At 36.8% G+C, this 19,761-nt stretch overlaps 1 protein-coding gene and 1 non-coding gene across 2 annotated transcripts; both read left to right on the forward strand.

The window, feature by feature from the left end:
- Positions 1-13,661: 13,661 nt before the first annotated feature.
- On the forward strand, positions 13,662-13,734 carry CBG28951. Its single transcript has one exon. It is a non-coding gene (tRNA).
- A 4,256-nt stretch (positions 13,735-17,990) lies between these two features.
- On the forward strand, positions 17,991-19,604 carry Cbr-cal-4 (the record flags this gene model as incomplete). The annotated part of the gene is made up of 3 exons (XM_002634499.1): positions 17,991-18,295; positions 18,421-18,556; positions 19,497-19,604. 3 exons carry the CDS (start codon positions 17,991-17,993, stop codon positions 19,602-19,604), a joined length of 549 nt encoding a protein of 182 aa, XP_002634545.1.
- Positions 19,605-19,761: the final 157 nt, after the last annotated feature.

A 19,761-nucleotide genomic window follows, 5' to 3' on the forward strand; every position in this document is an offset into this window, starting at 1 on the left:
TTCGCACTCTCAGGAAATTCCTGAATTCCAAAATTTCCTAAATCAGAATATACGAAATTACCAAAACTTTGAAACCAGGAATTTTCGAAATTTTTCAAAAAGGCCATTTCGAACATCTCTGACTGTAGGATCTGTAGATACAGTACCGGTTTAAAGAGATGCAAAACTGAGCTTTTCAGTTGATTTCGGTCATTTTCAAGAGTCTGGAGTTCGGCTGTCAAGTGTCCAATCACTTTGAAAATTTTGGAGGGTGTAAAACAGACCTAGATTCAAAACTTTGCATTCACATACTTGTTAACAGTTTCCTAGTTTCCCAGCTATCTGCTGATATCGGAAAGACACCCCAGTTTTTTCCGATGTTGTACTGAAAATGTGAAAGGAATCAAGGGTCCTTCAGAAATCGGTAAAAAGCTGAAAAACTAGCGATTTTCAAAAAATGTTGCAAATGGAAAGTTTTGAATCTAGGTCTGTTTTACACCGTCCAATATTTTGTGTGATCCGACGCCTGAGACTCCTGAAAATGGCCAAAATCAGCTGATAAACACATTTTTGTGTATCTCATTGACCGGTACTGTATCTGCAAAATTTTTGAGCATCTCAAAATCTTGGAGCAATAACCAATGACTGGAAAACAGGATGAATCTAAAACCGTCAGAAATTAAGACTCTCCAATTTGGAACCCAATGATCCTACGATCTCTTTGGTATTCCGAACAACTTGATCTCCCGGGTGATGCATAACCTCATGCCCAAAAATTCTCACGATCCCGTGTTGCTCTTTCTAGAATTTTTTCCTCCCGCTTCTTCTTCTTTTTTTCTTCTTCCAGTCATCATCTTATATACATTCTCTGCGTCTCTTCCTCCTTCCCAATAATTTTCACTAATTTCTTCTCTCTTTTTTTTGTTCAACCATTTCTAGTTGTTACAAAAAGCTCAAAAACGTGGTGCTGCTCCAGAGAAGAGTCATCAGAAATTGTTTGAAGCATTCTTTTTTTTTCTTTCTTTTTAAAGAGATGACTCTAAAAATAGTGCTGTGAAAAAGAGAGAAGTCGGTGAACAAGAAAGTCTGGGAGGCAAAACGACCCATGTCTCTTTTTTATTTTTTGCTCTCGTCGTTTTTGCTAGTTGGCATTTTACTTTTTATTCGATTCACTTTATCGTAGAGAATAGAGAAGAGAGCTGCATTTCTTCTTCTTCTTTTTGCTCCATAATTACTAGGTCTTTTGTGTCACCACAATCTGCGCATGCCTTCTTTTTACTCCACAATTCTCCCGCCTTTTTTAGCTTATTATTTTATTTTTCTTAACAAAATAGCATCCATTCTGATGCATTCTTCCATTTCTTCTTACATGACTCATTATTTTTTAGAAGTGTTATTTTCCAGAAAATAGTTGGTAAAAATAGATGAAAACCTATGAATGACTTATAAATCCAAGTTTTGTCCCAGAACTCGAAATTTTGAGTTTTTAGAATTCCCGAAAAACAGCACCTGTCATTTTGAATCTATCGGAACCCTGAAATTCAAGAAAAATCTAGCTGTCCATTCGATTTTATCTCAAAACCTAAAATTTTCATGTCAAGCCTACCGTAGTCTTTTAAACGGAATTTGTAAGAAATGTGAGCTGAAAAAAAAGAAAAAATGCTTGGATCAGAAAAAAGGTTTTCTAGAACATTTGTAATTTAAAAATACCTTCAATCCTCCAATAGAAGGGCTCCCACTTTGTCAAGTTTAAGGTCAATTATTTCCACCTCTACGCGAGATATCAAAAATATATCGACTGTTAAAATATTAGTGATATTGTGATAAATATTTTATCAGTTGAACAGTTTTTGCTATCTTTTGAATGAACCGAGATAATTGGGCTCAAAGTTTAAAGTTATAATGCACTTCTATTAGAGGTTTTACGGTATCTTACAGACGATCGCCGAAAGTTCTTCGAATCTTTTTTAATTTACAATTGGAAATTTTCATAATAAAACATTTTTTATGATCAAAAATATTTCTAATTTAAAATATCAGAAAAAATTCGAAACAATGATGTACCATAAAATGAATGAAACTTTTCTCTGATGTTTTCAGTTATTAGGTTGGCGGGAAAGTCTTTGTCACTCTGTTTGTTTAATCACTGTTCTCGTATATGGAGGCTGTGTATGATATCGACTCTAGTGAATAACAAGGTGATAAGAACCTTCCATATAAACAAGTCCCCATCTCCTTCCCTGCTCCTCATCTGTAATTGAAACGATATGTTTGTTCCCACTGCTATTCACATCAGACATGTTTTGATTTACCTCTTCCTATCTCACACCACGATGAAGGATTCGGAAACTTTCTTGAAGAATGTGTACAACACACATGCCCCTCACTACAATACTATTCGCAATTGGTTCCATCGTTTCGAAAAAGATGACTTCTCGCTCGATGAAAAGGATCGCTCTGGGAGACCCCGTGAGTTGGATTTGGACAAGCTGAAGCACGCATTGCAATCGGATCCATTTCAATCTAGCCGTGAACTAGCTGTCACATTCGGAGTTCACCATAGCACAGTCCTTGAAGGTTTGAAGTCTCTTGGAATGAGAAAACTTTTTGGTCGATTCATACCTCATCACCTGACTCAAGCCAACCTTGACCGCCGAGTCGACGATTCGATTACTCTTCTCACTCTCCACGCGGGCGATCGATGGCTGGACCGGCTAATAACCGGAGATGAGAAGTGGGTCTTCTACGATAATCACCACAGGAAATCCCAGCGGGTTGGAGAAGGAGAGAGCCCACAGGATGTCCCAAAACCCGACCTTCTCCGAAAAAAGTTATGCTCTCTGTGTGGTGGGGAGTGGACGGCCCCATCTACTGGGAACTTCTGCCCGAGGGCAAAACAATAACTGGAGACCTCTACACTACTCAACTACGAAACCTCAAGAAAGCAGTCGACCGTTCGGCCCTGAAAGACAAGAAAGTGTACTATCAACATGATAACGCTCGCCCACATGTTTCGAAACAAGTGAAGCAGGAGCTGATGGGATATGGATGGAATGTTCTCCCTCACCCCCCGTATTCTCCTGATCTTGCTCCTTCCGACTATTGGTTATTTGGCGATATGACACGTGCCTTCGAAGGAAGAAGCTTCAATTCCCGTGGAGCGGTCGAAGCGGCACTCAAACAATACTTTGCCTCACGCCCGGCTGGATTCTACCGCAATGGAATCCATAAATTGAGGGAACGTTGGAGACATGTTGTTGATAATGATGGACAATATAATTAATTATTCGGTTATTTTTTCTTTGAGAAATAAACTATTGAAAAAGTGACAAAGACTTTCCCGCCAACCTAATATGTTAAATTTAGGATTTAAAAAAATTTCAGCTGAAACAGTTTTCAGGTGTAATAAACGTTTTATAATAATCAGGAAACCTCCGAATCGCATCTTTGGAGCAATCAGTCATTCAAAAAATTGAAACGAGAAAATGATCAATTATGAAGTACTATGTTTCATTTAATAGTAACCAACCCTTTACGTTCACTTTGAGCTCAATTATCTCGGTTCCTTCGAAAGATATCGAAAACTTGTCAACTGATAAATCGTTTATCATAATATCACCAATGTTTTATCAGTTATCAAATTTTTGATATCTCTCATCGGAACCAAGATAAATGAGCCGAAAGTGAATGAGCATCTGATAAATACGGTAATTTCAAAATACAATTGATTTTTGCTACTTCAAAATCCAGGTTTTTTTTCTCAAATCCCCATGACATTTCTCATTTTCCCAAAAACTTTTTTCTCCCAGTCATAAGGTCCTAAAGCCTCCTGACCTCCCATACATCCCTAATCTCCTTCCCCTTATCCTAATCATCTGGTTATTCTTCTTCTTCTTCGTCATATATTTTCTTTTCTTTGGCTTTGTCTACTGACGCACAAATCCACCACAATTTATTGTATATTCTTCTTCCCGTTTGAAGACACCTTTTGATTGCTCATGATCACTCATAAAATACAATATGCATTCTCTTCTGGATCTTCCTCTAGGTGACTATAATAGCGAACTAATAACTGATTAGATTTGGTCTCTTACTAACGTTATGAGTCAGGAAATATTTTTTCGGCCCAAAAATTGCGATCCTTCAAGTTTTTCCTTGCTTTTAATATTATTTTTGTAGACAGCCACATGCTTAAGTCCAAAATAAACTTAAGAACATCCAAAGAGATTATAAATACTCACCATGGAACGAAAAACAGGTACAGTAAGCCGAAACTTGTTTTCTATACATTCTATACACCGGAAATTTTCAAAAGTTGATTCAAAACATCTACCGAATTCGTATTCTGATCCCAACTCTAACGCCGACATCCGGATTTTCCAGAAATTGATAGATCTTGTTCTTGAAACATCATTTTGAATTTCCGGAGTTTGAAACAATCTGACGTCTTCCTTAGATCCACTTCTTACCAAGTGCACGTCTTCTTCTCTGTTTTGGCTCCGCCCTTCCTATCCGTATTATCCCCCTAAGCTCCGCCCATCGCTCAGGATTCGAGCATCACCATTCGATTCATAATTCATTGACAGATTTTCTCTTATAGCTAGTTTGCAATTCTTTGAAACTCTCAACGGACATAACATGTTCGGAGCACCATCAAACTTTTCGGAAAAAGAGCAAAAAGAGCAAAAAGCGAAAAAAAAGATTCTTTTGGGAATTCTCACTGGGCCCACACACATACACCTCTTTTTCGCCTTGGCTGCATTTTTTCTCTGTCTTTCTTTAAACTTTTCAATGCTTACTTTTTATATCCATTCTCTTTTTTTTCTGTTTTTGGCATGGAGCATCTGAAAAAATAGGATAACATTGAAGAGAAAAAGGCGAAATTTCTGAAAAAAGCGAGAAAGAGAAAAGGCGAAAAACAAGTGACAAAAAGTAATCCAATTGATGGGGGGGAGGGGGGGAAAGAGGAGAGTGAAACCGTTTTACGACCTGTTAAAGGGTCCCCCATTCAATTTATGTATGTGTGTTGCCTTTTTTGAGTAGTGAAGATAGATTTACAAACAGTCGGGTTAGACGCGTTGATGCCCCATAAATTCGTCAGGCAGATTTTGCTAGACTAGAATGGATTTTTAACTGATTATTAGGTTATCATTGATTATTAGGTTATAGACTGATAATTAGGTTATCACTGCTAAAGTTTTGGCTTCGGAAGTTTTCAACCAACTGTTCGAGTTTTCAGTTTTTGAAAAATTAAAAAAAGATGTTTTTAATGAAATTATCCTCAATATCTCTAATAAATCTACATTCCAATCTTATTTTGTCTCAATTCTAAGATTTCAAGTTGGTTATATTTTTCAAAACTTTACCGTAAAACCTGTATTAGAAAGAGCTCCTTTAATAGAAGGGCACTCCGAGAGAGGATTGGAAAAATGAAAGGGTCCTTGTAATATTATAGAAAGGCGTCCATCAAAATTTTCGTCGTTTTCAGTGATTCCGGAAATTCCAAAATTTCACAGAAATTTGAAGAAGTACTTTGTTCAAAAAATTTGCTCAATATTATCTCTGTGAAATTGCCAGGTTTTCATGAATTTTGAACGAGAATCAGACGAATTTTTAAATGAAAAACAGGGAGGGTCTCTAACTGAAAAGCCCTTGTAATATAAGGGTCCTCTGGAGGTACCGTGAATCAATATAATGGTGGGCCCTTCTAATGCAGGTTTACGGTAAGTATTGAACAATCCGGACGATCTATTTTCTACTAAAATTTCTGAAATTTCTAGGTTTGTGCTAATCCTATTTTCTCCTTTTTGAATCATTCTTTGATTTATTCACCTCATGTGTAAAAAACATCTTCAATTTTCCGTATCAAATTACTCATCACTTCCGTGGCGGCGTAGAAAATTTTCACACGATTAGAAGATCTTCCTCAAGAAACTCGTGAAAAAACGCCTCCATAAGAAATTGTGAAGATCTTTGGTTCTTACTTGATTAGAGTTTTTTTTGTTTTCTCTAACAAGCGAAGAGGAACTTTTCAACGTCCTGGGTAATTCAATTTTGGGAAAAGGAAGATGTTCTTTTTGTACTTTTTCGGTTTTCCTAGTACTAAAACAACTTGTCCTGGCATTTTTGAAAGATTTTGATGGTTGCTAAGCAGCTTCTTTACGTCTTGAAAAAGAAATGACGCCTAACGAGATAAGGGGGAGCTTGCCTAGCAGTGATACTAAATTAAATATAGAAGATTTCGTATGCATGGAGGCATTTTCTCTCTCTCTCTCTCTCTCTCTCTCTCTCTCTCTCTCTCTCTCTCTCTCTCTCTCTCTCTTTCTATTTTTGTTCCCTATAAAATTCTCACCCTTTCGCTTCCTCCTCTTCCATCATCCATCCTGCTCTCCTTTCTCATCCCTTTATACTACCAGACACACCGCATGTATTTACATGTGCATTTATTCCAAAAAAAAACTCTTCTCTCGGTTTTGTGTTAGCATAAAAAATGAGGACGGACCCCGCTTTTTTTCAGCTGGTACTCTTCTGTTTTGTTAACCACCATTTTCAGCCTTCTTCTCAGTTTTTCAAAAATTTCCCTATAGTTTTTTAGGTTTTAGCTAGGTTGCTATGCACTTTAAAACTATTCCAAATGGTTTATCGGACTGCCGAAAACTCATTTATTATCTTTTTTAAGAAAACTCTTGTTTTTCTCCTGTCCACTTGAAGTTTTTTGCTCATCAATCTTCCGTCAAAAAGCCAATGACTTTTTTTGTGGCAGAAAGAAGACTACGTAGTTTTTATGCACTTTTTGAAAAACGAAATTTGAGGCTTTTTTAGTTTTGGAGAGTAGGCTTTTTATAGTTTTCGATAAATTGAGGTTTTTATCGAAAAACGAAATTAGGAATTCGGAATTTCAAACTTTTATTTGTTTTATTTTTTATTTAATTTATTGTAAAACCATGTATTAAGGGGCCCTCTCAATAGAAGAGCCCCTCTAATATAAGGGCTCCCATTCAAAACGTGTTGTTTGAAATTAAACATTTCCGTACGTTTTCAGTGGGAGAAAATATTCCGGGAAATTCCAAATTTTACAGAACTTTGTTGAAATTCTATTTTTCCTGTGAAAATTGCCCAATTTTTGTGACATTGATAAATTTTTATGAACTAAAAATTTTAGAAAAAATGGCCGGAAAAATAGAAAAACCCCTGTAATTAAATGGCTCCTGTAACAGAAGGGCTTTCCGGACGAACCTTGGAACAATAAGTGCCAGTTCTTCTAATACAGGTTTTACGGTAAAACACTTCAACAAGATGTTCAAAACATTTTAAAAATACAGTAACCCAAAAATTGAGTAAAACTGAATTTTAAGTCTTTCAAAACAATCGTCCATTCCTTTAATTAATTAGGCACTAGCAGAACGCCACCTTTTCCTCTCACTTCCAACTTAATTATCTCAATTCTCATAAGGAATATCAAAAATCTGTCAACAGATAAAATGTTTATCATAATATCACCAAAATTTTATTAGTTAACAGATTTGTTATCTTGATTCCTGTGAGAGATATCAAGAATCTGTCAACTGATAAAATGATGGTAATGTTATGATAAATAAGTTATCAGTAAAACATTTTTGATATCTTTCACAGGTCCAACCCAACAACACCGGTTTATTTTCTTTTCTTTTCTTCTAATTTTATCCTTGTAGGTAACTTGCTCTCCTCCTGATGATGGCTTCTTAGCCGAAACGTCGAGAAATAAACCATTGATTCTACATATACATTTGTGCTACCACCACATGGTCAACAAGAAGAGTTCTTCATTCCATTAAATATCAAAATTTAAAGTTTGAGTGGGCTTCTACTAGAAGAAATACTGTACGTGGTGTCGTTCTATTCGAGCACTTACCATATTTCAAATGTATTGTCTCTCAATCTCTGAACTCATTGGACCCCAGTTTTTCAGACTGAAGAGATATTTTCAGCTACATTCCTAGAACCGCCTGACACTGTTCTCAAATCCAAACAAAGTTTTCGTACCCACCATACTCAGAACAACAGACACGCATACAAAATTTTCTGTTGTCCTAGAATCTACATACTGATCACTGATTTTCAATTCTTCTCTTCTTCTTTTCTTCTTCTTTTCCTTCCTCTTTTTTATTACTCCTCTATTGTGCATTTCGGCCGGGTCCCGTTGACTTTCCTTCTTCCCCTTTTGTCTGATTTCCGTTTTCTGGAGAGAAAAAAGGAGGAAAAAATGGAGAAGACGAGTTAGTTGGTGCCAGTTTCCTCGTATTTCACACCCCACCAAATCTACGAGTCCATTTTTGCTTTTTTCGAACTTTTTACTTCCAAAGTTTTACTATTGCCGAGTAATCTCTAAATACTTTTATGATATTGTCTCTTGTGATTTCGAGATTCTGAAATTCTGAAATTCTGAAATTCTGAAATTCTGAAATTCTGAAATTCTGAAATTCTGAAATTCTGAATATCTGAAATTCTGAAATTCTGAAATTCTGAAGTTCTGAAGTTTTGAAATTCTGAAGTTTTGAAATTCTGAAATTCTGAAATACTGAAATTCTGAAATTCTGGGATTCTGAGATTCTGAAATTCTGGGATTCTGAGATTCTGAGATGCTGAGATTCTGAGATTTTGAAATTCTGAGATTCTGAGATTCTGAGATTCTGAGATTCTGAGATTCTGAGATTCTGAGATTCTGAGATTCTGAGATTCTGAGATTCTGAGATTCTGGTTCTGAATATCCGAACTTCTGAGGTTTTGAGATTTCAAGATTTGGAGATTCTAAGATTCTGAGATTCTGAGATTCTCAAGATTCCAAATTTCCGATTTTTAAGTTGTTTCTTTAATTCTCTTGGTCAGCTAAACTAGGACTGTAAAATTCTGAACTTTCGATTTTTCAGATTCCCAATTTTCGAGTTCCATTGATTCTAGGCAACTGATCATTCTTTTTTTTTGAGGTTCTGCATTCAAAACATTTTTGAGATTTCAATCGGAGTTTTTCGAATTGTTGTAGGTTCAATTTTGAAAATTATAGCTTTGCACATTCCGAGAATTCAAATTTCTAAGATTTCATCTTTCAAAACCTGGCTCTTTTTTCCGTTTCCGATTGGTTTCTCCTTGATTTTTTTGCCAATTCGATTCTAGTTAATACAGTACCTTCCCCAATTATTTTTTGTGTTCAGATTCGACTTGGTGTCATTTTGATAACATGCGATAACCAAACCCCGCGCACACTGGATTTCCTTTTTAAAGTGAGTTTTTTGGTCCAGAAACTCTGTGAATAGGTTTTTTTAACCTGGAAAAATGTTCTTGCAGAAACTTCGGTTCGGCCGTTCGAAGGCGGCTCGACAGAAACGGATCGACGAGAGCTTCAACGTCTTTGCCAGGAGGAACCTTCATACGTGAGTTGAGACTTTTGGAGTTGGATTTCAGGAGAAGAAATAGAAGGGAGATGTGTGACACACAACTCGAAAAATCAAAATTTTGAAACTACAAAACTACAGTACTCTAAAAATGGTTACTGTAGAAATTTTGAGTTCTAATGAAATGAATCCCCAAACAGAGTAAGTACTGTAGATTGTTTTCAAACTGAAGCGTTCAACTCTGAAATCCAAAAAAAAATTCTTGGTGGTTCTAAATGACTTCCATTGGCTACTCATTTTGTATCTTTCTTGTATCTTTTTTGTATCTGTTCTCTCCCGGAAAATATTTTCTTCAGTCTTCTCACAAGATTTCATTTTTCATAACTCTATAGAGTTTTTTGGTTCTAGCAAACAAGCTATAGAGAATAAGCAATTAATGACAAGTTGGCTTTCTGAAAAAGGAAGAACAAATGTTGAATCATTTGAAGAAAAACATTATTCCATTTCTTGGATTTTTTCTGTAGTAACTGTTTTACAAAAACAGTGCTAGAGAACGATTAACGTAAAATCTGTAATTGGAAGGGCGCCCTGCCGTCATCTTTGACCAATTGTATTTCGGTTCCTGTGAGAGGTATCAAAAAGTGATCAACTGATAACATTTTTATCACTAATATTTTATTAATTGGCCAATTTTTGATAACTTTTACGGGACCGAGATAATGAAGCTCGAAGTGGACAACGGGGTAGGCCACTATTAGAGAATAAAAGTCATCTTGGACCAAGTTTATCTCGGTTCCTGTGAGAAATGTCAAAAATTGATTCACTGATAAAATGTTTATCATAAATTCATCAACATTTTATCAGTTGGCCAATTTTGGATTTCTATTATGGAAACCAAGGTATTCAAGCTCAAAGTGCAAGTATAGTATAAACTTCTATTAGAGCATTACCGTCAGTTTTGTCCAAATTTATCTCGGTTACTGTATAAGATATTAAAAAGTAATAAACTGAAAAATATTTTTCAGTTTATGATAAACATTTTGTCACTTGACAACTTTTAGATATTTTTAACAGGAAATGAGATATAAAAGCTCAAACTTGACGGTTCGGAAGGAATTCTATTAGAGGGTTTAGAGTAATAGGATTTTTAGGAACCTAATCGGCATTGTTTTTTTCATGAACTAGTTTTAATTTTCTGCCTTCCCATTTCTTCAGATCCTAAACATTCTCATTCAATCTAAACAATCTTTTTGATGCTTTCCCGGATTTCTGCTTCACTAAAACTTTCCTCCGTGTGTTTATATCCCACCGAGAAGCTCTCTTGTTCCAGCTCCTGACTTCTTCTTATTCGTATTTTCTTCTTCTTCTTCTTCATCTTCTACCACCAACACAACTACAACAATGAAATGCAAATCACTCACACGATTCGCTCTGGTGTGGTGCCACACATCGCTCACTTTTTTCTGAAGCCGTAGCACTTTTTGTGTTTCCGTAGAGCTAGCTTCCATTGAATCTTTTGTGTGACCTCTTCTCAAAAACGAAGAAGATGATAATCTTTCAATGGAGGTCGTCTCATGTGTGACGTAGAATTTGTAAGAATCTTCCTTCTTCTGTGGGATTCAAAGAAGTTCGGACCCTATTTTTTCCCAGTTAAATTTAGATTCTAAATGAGTGTCAGAATAGGTGAGAACCCTTAGAAAATGTATTTAAGGACCCCATGGTTGGATCTCCAACCCATTGCTCATCTCCAACAAGATTTCCAGAAGTTTCCACTCAAGAAACTTGTTTTTTTTGTAAAATGAGTACCTAGTTGTAGGGAAAGAAAACGAGTTAGTCCCTGTCTCTTCGTGTGTCTTCTCAATTACTAATTGCATTTTGGAGACGTCGAAAAAGGGGAGGCTCGAAAAAAAGAAGACGAGGCAGGTGAAATTGAAACTTTTGCCCGTCGTTAGTCAGGCTGTTCTGTATGTATGTTTGAGCAGTTTTTCCTGTTTTTCAACTCCATTTATTTTTTGTTTCCCGACGACTTCTTTTTTTGGGACTCTTCTTCTCACGTTTTGTTTCAAATGGGACCAACAGAGAAGGGGCGGCTCGTTTCGAATTACTAAGGACACAACACCTTGACAACTCTTTTTTGGTAAAATGGAACAAACTTTTTCAGTTTGTTTTGTAGTTCCTGGTTTTGAATTTATGAATCTAGAAGTATGCGAGTACGGTAGTTAGAATTTCAAAATGGAATAGTCACTAGTCAGTTATCAAAAAGTTAATTTATTAATCGGATTAAAAATAAGGAACTAGGTTTTATAAAATTGAAAAAAAGTTGAGCTTATCAAAATTATTTTTTTAATCTGAAAAAGATAGTGATGTCCAGCTGATCTGGAAAATTAGAGCTATCTAGGAAATCCAATTTTGAAAAATTTTGAAGATAACCAACATACCTTAAAACCCGTATAAGAAGGGCCGTCCCTTAAATTGTTCCAAGGTACTAGTCGTTCAATTAGAAAGGGCCCTTCCATTACAGGTTTTACGGTATCTAACTTGTTTAGGTAATACCTTGATGAAAATTATCCGAATGATACCGTCAGCTTTTTGAATTACAGTTTTCAAAAGATAGTGGATTAGAAACTAGCTTTTGAATTTTCTAGGCCATCGAGGAGTTTCAAAATTGGAAATCGTAAAAGATCAGTATTAATCTGCGCTCATATCAAAGTTCAATAATTTCTAACACATTCTATAAATGTGTTTTTGATAATCGACATTAACATGCCCACCCTCACATAAGTCTGATTCGGAAATCCTTGGAGATCAAACAATCTTTTGGGATAATCCCATTTTTGACACCTCGTGCGAATTTTCTAATGTAGCAGGTTTTGTAGTTCTAGAGTTTTAGAACGTTCTCTACGGTTTCAGGGCTACAAATATTTTTCAGTTTCAAGAGAGCTACGCTAATAGGATTAGTGAATTTCCAAAAAATTTAAGCTCGTCAGAATTTATCTCGATTTCTCAGACTCCGGAACTTTCTATGCAAAACATTCTAGGCATTTTTAGATAAGTTATGTCAGATTCCTGAAATTGTTTATTTCGGAAAAAATCGAATTCCAGTTTATTTCGAGATTCAGGTACTGTAAGCACTCGAATAGAAACCCCCCCCCCCTTTCGGAACTTTCAATTTTTAGCCTATTTATCTCGGTTCCTGTGAGAGATATCAAAATTTTGTCAACTGAAAAAATATGTTTTATATTATGATGAACATTTGATCAGTTGACCACTTTTTGATATCTTTTATAGGAACCGAGATAAATTGGCTCAAAGTGGACGGGTTTTTTCGAATCTTCCTTGAAAACCTAAAACAATGGTTCAAATCTGAGCGAAGGCAACTAGACAGTATAGCTTCTCTGCATTCTCTCCACATACCATGCTCTTTCTCTGACCTCGTGGCAAAATTTCTGAAGATTCGAATATCCCATTACTCAAAAAATTTGTATCCAATTTCCCATATCTGTCCTTTTTGAGAGAAGCAACATCTACAGACGTCCTCGTGTTTTTTTTCTCCTTCATGTCCTCAAAATTTATCCAAGTTTTTGCATCTCCTCCGCCCTCTCTATAGTAAGTAAGTAGTATCTTCTGCGTCACAACATATTCTCTTCTCTGCGTCTCTTAAATCTACCGTACTCTCTCGACCACATCCCATCCCCGAGAGCCAAAAACTTGTTTCGTATGAATAGAAAACGGCTGTATGTCCTTCGGCCGGGGCAACACTAGGGGAAACCTTATTCTTTGTATTCTGAATACCAGAAGACGTCAACCATGAAGATGTCGTCTTCTGAAGACGGCTAGTGTGGCCTACGGCGAAGATTTTGCTAATTTCGATGAGAGAATATGGAAAAACTTCATGCACCTCGTCCTCTTCTTCGTCCCTCCTACTATTCGCCCCTTTTTCATATTCTTCAACTTCTTATTTATTCATTATTTTCCTTCAACAATTGGACACACGACAACGTCTTCTGAAGCAAATTGAAAGAGAATTCTTCATTTTTTAGAGAGCATAAAAAATAAAGCACGTCTTCTTCGGACGTCTTCTATTATTCAACTATCACACACAGTCCCCCCTCGAAAACAATTCAAAATTCCACCTCAAAAAGATTCATCGAAACCACCCAAAATTTCACTTCTACGAAAAATCATGAATCGGATAGGACCCCGACGACGGGGGTTTCGAACGAGGTGAGTTGTGTGTGTGTCGCGCATCTCCCCCCTCTTTTTCTTGTCTCCTCCTCCGACAGATGTATGTCAAAGGTGGTGCGTAGTAAACGTGGCCTTGTGGCCTAATGGATAAGGCGTCTGACTTCTAATCAGAAGATTGCAGGTTCGAGCCCTGCCTGGGTCAAATCTTTTTTGCTTTTTTTTGTGGCTAATCTGATGGTTTTTTCCAGACAAAACGGCAACAATCAGCAGAAGGAAATAGTGGAACCGGTAATGGCGAGCGGTGTTTGTGTCCATTCGGTGCTTCCGTTCAAATCCGCCAATGCCGCAGACTGCCGTAAGTTTTTTGTGTCTTTGTTTTGTTCTTCTTCTTCCTTTTCTTTTTCTTCTTTTTTTGTTATTGATACTTTCTCTTTGTTCTGAAAAATGAGGGAGCCCTTCCCTCTGTTAATACCGGGGCTTTTTAGTGTTTTTTCTCCGATTTTCGCCGTTTTTTTGTATTCCATGGGTTTGGCGGGGGCGGAGCAGTGGAGGAGCAAACCAAAACCAATATATACACTTTCTGTGGTTTGCTCTTCTTATTTTTTATGTCTGGCCCCATTTATTTCAAAATTTTGAGAGGAGGTTTTATGGGTGGTGTGGGATTGAGGAGAAAATAAAGTTTTGAGAATTTATGGGTTTATGGAGTTAGAGCAATTTGTTAATGGGGAAGTAAGATTACGGTATTTTCATGTAGTTGTTTAGAGTTTGCTCAAAAGGATGCACTTCATAAGTCGCCCCGTCTAGTCCGTTTTTTTCAAAACAAAACTTTCAAAAGTCCGTGATCCAGGCGCGAGTAAGACTTCCATCTTTTTCGGTCGAAACACCGCGATCGCCCGACCGACTGTCGGCTTTAGCTGGATTGTGGATTAACTCTGTAATCCCTCGTTCCCCGTTCCTCAAGAATCTGATCAAGATGGTTCAAAAATCGAAATCTTATATTCCCAGGTTTTTTTTCCAATTTTCCCATCTCGCATTCATTGAGCGCCTATTCTCTGAGCTCACAGGTCCCCGACCATTCATCAATCTCCTTATTTTTCCCCCATTCCACTTCCTGTTCCGTTTCCTAGCCCCGTCGTAGTTTCGAGTAAACGGCGTCAAATGTTTCTCGGAACCAAACAAAAAAAACTACCACAAACAATAAAGTGGAGAATGGCTACATAAACTGAAGCTCATCAGGGATTCGAAAACCAATTAGGACTGCTGTCAGTCAGATGAAGAAAAAGGGTACTTGTAGTTTGATATATTGCATTTTTGAATTCTTAAACAGACATGTGGCACGAGATACTACTGTAGGTCATTGTTAGAATGAGATATGAGTCATGAATGTTCATAATAGACCCATTTGAATGCATAGGGAAGTACAAGGATACTGTACTTGGTTGGAATTTATCATCAAAAGTCGTTGTTGAATCTCGAAACATACAGTACCGGTCACTAAACCTTTTTGAAACTTTTAGGCTCATATTCGAAATTATACGCGGCTCTAATTAATGGGTGTGGTTCCATTTTTAGGGCATACCATACCTTTCAATAGGATATGCAAAAAAAAGGTGGGTTTTCGGCCATTTTGGCCATTTTTTAAATTTTGGACCTCGGATGCCATCTGTCCGATCACTTTGACAATTTTGGAGGGTGTAAAACAGATCTAGATTGGNTACTTTGCATTTGCAGAATTTTTTGAAAATTCCTAATTTTCCAGTTATTCATTGATTTTTGAAAGACACCCGTTTTCGTGCTGAAATGTGAAAAAACATGACACTTTTAGAAATCGGCAAATAGCTGAAAAACTAGGAATTTTCTGAAAGTTTTGTGAATGCAAAGTTTTCAATCTAGGTCTGTTTTACACCCTCCAAAATGTTCAAAGTGATCGTAAACTTGACAGCCGGGCTCCAGACTTCTGAAAATGGCCGAAAATCAACGACAGGTACTGTATGAATCTTAGAGTCTCCAGAATTTTCTAACCCTTTTTGAAACCGATAACATTTCTTAGAATTTATTTTAGACATTCTAGATGATTATAACCTGTCCTTCTGATTATCCGATTTTCGTCGTTTTCCGAATCCCGACATCACGTCTAGAGGCTTTTTCCTATTTTCTTCCACTTTTGTACTCCTCTTTCCATGTTTCCTCCGTCATCCATCATCCATTTTTTTCGGCTCCACAATCATCCCGTCAAACGGAGCCCAAACCAAAGGCACGTCTTCTTTTTTTCTTCCAGTCGATCGGACACGTCGATCTGTCAATCCACCTCATCATTATCTACCTCACAAATCGTTCCTCTTCTCCGTTGGGACGGCGACAAAAGGAACCGCCCATAAAAATCCCAGTCTTTCTTTTTCTTTTTTTTTGTTATTTGGAGGTGGGCTCTTTTTCTCCTTTTTCCTTTTCTTCTTCTTTTTCAACCGGTGCCTCCTGGAGATTTTTGTGTGTTCACTCCAAAGGTCCATGGCTCTTCCCACACATTTCTTCCCTTCTTCTTTTCTTCTTTTTTCTGTTACTCTGGTTTTTGATCGACCAAAGAGAATGGGAAGAATAGGATTAACTTTTGGAGAAAAAAGAAAATAAAGAAGGTCCAATTTTCATTTTTCAAGGTCCAAAGCTTTCTGAATTTATTACCTTGTTTGTTTCTTTGGAGTACTGTTATTTTTCGCAGGATTATAATGTTTTCGTCTGGAAATTCCAGACTAGAATACGGTAATAACAGATTTGTGGGGTTTAGAAAGGTTTAAGAAAGGTCTCTGGTAATAGAGGGGTTTTTTGAGTTTTGAATTTGCGAACTTCCGAAAATCTGAGATCTTGAGATTCTGAGATTTTGGGACTTTGAAATTCTGAGATTCTGAGAGTTTGAGATTCTGAGACTCCGATGTTTCGAGATTTCGAGATTTTGGCATTTATCGAATTTAGGATTTCAAAAATCTAGGAAATCAGGATTATAGAATTTAGAATTCTAGGATTTTAGGATACTGAAATTCTGAAATCTTAAGAGTCTTACATTAGATCTTGCTGTCTTCAAGGAATCATTCTTTCTGTTTTGACCGACTTGTCACATAGAGAACAAATCTCAGGAGTCGGTTTACAAGATATAGAATGACAGGATTTTTCAACAAAAATTTTTCTTCAAATAAACTATTTCTTATCTATCCAAGACCCAGAGTTCCTGGTCCGTCTGCCCTCTGACCCCTGGATTGCCTCCAATAAGTACTAAAATCCCCATCCAGCAGCTCTAGAACAAAATCTTCTTCTTCGCCTGACACATAAAACTTGAAGATGGATGGACAATTATTTTGTGATGATCCTAGAGAAAGGAGCTCCCACCTCTCCCGAAGTCATGGAAGAACTTAAAACAAAATATATGACTATTGGTGCCAAAAGCCACATGTTCAATTTTCCAGATGTCCCTTATCTTTCACTCTGCCCTCATTCATTTTTCTCGTGCAGTTCTTTTCTTCTTTTCCAAAAACTTTTTGGCCTTTTCATTGTGCTCCGGAAACTAATGAAATTGAAAGAGAGAGGGTCAGAGAGTGTGTGAGACGGAGAGACGCAGAGTGAGATATCTCATCAATCCTTTCGTTTTTCTTCTCAATTTTATTGGAGGTAGAAGGTGCCCGGATACCTGAGGTGTCTCAGGAAGCTTTAAGAATTACATAGTATTAAGATTGTTCTGGGTTTCTAAGATTCTCAAGTTGTAGAAGAACTTTAAAATTTTTGATTTCGCAGATTCTGAAGTTCTCAATTTCTGACATTCTGAGATTCTGAGATGCTAAGCCTCAGAAGATTCTTAAGACTTTGAATTTTAGAACTTCAGATTTTCTAAACATTCTGAATTTGGGAGTTTTTGAATTCTTTTGAAATTTTGTATTTTTAAATTTTTGAACTCGTGAGTTTATGAAATTCGCAAATTCTTTCTGAGATTCTAAGATTCTAAGATTCTAAGATTCTAAGATTCTAAGATTCTAAGATTCTAAGATTCTAATATATCTCTGAGAATACTGTATCTTCATGGAAAAATTCTAACAATTTCTCAACCAAGTCTCAATCAATAACCCTCACTGTTCCAGTCCAAAAAGTTCGATTTTCAAGCCTTTGACTCTCGATCGCCCCTCTTGAGTCTGTGACGTCGGCAATTTTTCATTTCATCAAAAGCCCTCTGAAGTGAGAGCCCCCATGTCATTTCTTCTTGTTCTTCTCTTTCTCCTAATTCTCTGGCACTCTCTCGCAAATCTGTCATCAGTTTCAGACATCTCTCTATTTTGTAACAGACACCGCAAAAACAACTCAAGAGTGTGTATAGACAAGGACTCTCAGAGGGTCCCATAGAAAATCTTCAAATTCATTTCGTTCATTATTTTATTTTCTGTATTTTTTAATTAAAAAATGTTTTCAGTTGCGCGACGAGACATGTACCGTCAAGGAACCAACCAATCCGTGTGCTCCGACGCCGACGAGTTCACTCAGGAAGAGCTCCAGGAGTTTGCTCAAGCATTCAAATTGTTCGATAAGGATGGAAACAACACGATGAACATCAAAGAATTGGGAGAGGCAATGCGCATGTTGGGGCTGAATCCAACTGAGGAGGAGCTCTTGAATATGGTCAATGAGTACGATGTGGATGGAAATGGAAAAATCGATTTCGGCGAGTTTTGTAAAATGATGAAGGAGATGAACAAGGAGACCGATCAGGAGTTGATTCGTCTCGCATTCAAGTGAGTTTTGATAAAATTGGGAGAATGGGAAAAGAGAGAAAAAAACAAATATACCTCTGAAGAGTTATGTTAATCCTGACACCTGTAATCCTTTTTGCACCCAAAAGAGTGATAAAAATTTTCAGAGTGTTCGACAAAGATGGCAACGGGTACATCACTGCACAAGAGTTCAAACATTTCATGACTACAATGGGAGAGAGATTCAGCGAAGAGGAGGTGGATGAGATCATTCGTGAGGTTGATAAGGATGGAGATGAGCAGGTGGGAGCCAATTTTTTCGTTTGTAGTCGAAAATGTGCAAAAATGCCAACTTGGAACTCGAATAAGAGTAGGACCCTAAACATTTATCACTTTTTTAGTTTTCAGTAAAAAATAGACAAGTTTGAAGCCCTACAAGAGTAGTTCAGAATTTATCAATTTTTCAGAAAATTTCAGAGTCCACTAAACAAAAATGAATCTTTATTTTCGTAATTGACAACTTTTTTGCCAAATTTCATTCTAATGAGTTATGTCGTTTGTGACCAAAAAGTGCGGAAAATGCCAAAGCTGTCACTCGAATGAGAGTTGTGCCATTTTGAAACGGCATATCTCGTTTAGTTGAATTCTCACAAAAAAATTTCTATCACATAATTGAAGCTTCATTTGGCTTAGTGACACTAAAATTCTCAGACAAATCGAAAACTTTTGGCCTACTTTTGTAGGCGACCAAAGTTTACTATTTGCTTTAATAGAAGCCTACCCAATATACGAGCTTTCCGCTCAATTACCTCGGTTCCTATGAGAGATATCAAAATTTTGTCACCTGATAAAATATTGATCATAATATCATCAATATTTTATCAGTTGACAGTTTTGTGGTATCTTTCCATAAAACCGAGATAATTAAGCTCAAACTGCACGTATATGGTGCGCTTCTATTAGTGCAAATACGACAGTTGACTTTGGATCAATAAACAAGTGGTCCGGAATTTTTCGATTTGTCTGGAAATTTGAGAGTGTACTCAACAAAAATAGAGCTTCAGTTTTGTAGTTCACAACTTTTTTGTACAAATCCATCCAAATGAGATATGCAGTTTCAAAGCAATCACTCATTTCAGTGGGCACTTTCGTAAAAGGACTTCTTTTAGACTATTTACGGTATCTTGAACTGAGAACTAAAACACTTATTCTCTAACTTTATATATTCTGTAATTTGTTCCAGATTGATCTCGACGAATTCGTCAACATGGTTGCTCCAATCGTCTCTGAGACCAACAAAACGGATCCGTTTGCCGAGCCAGCCGCCTCGGCTAACCCAACCACCAAATAAAGTATCACTCATTCCGCAAAACTGCCGATACAATAATAATAATTATTATTATTATATATTCCTGTACATAATATCTCATCCTCTCTCAGTTTAAACACACATTCCTTATCGCTAGATGGTTTTAATCCGGTACTCCCCCTTTTCCAGTTTCTTATTT

Source organism: Caenorhabditis briggsae (assembly GCF_000004555.2).
Source record: "Caenorhabditis briggsae complete genome, chrIV, whole genome shotgun sequence".
Lineage (NCBI taxonomy): Eukaryota > Metazoa > Nematoda > Chromadorea > Rhabditida > Rhabditidae > Caenorhabditis > Caenorhabditis briggsae.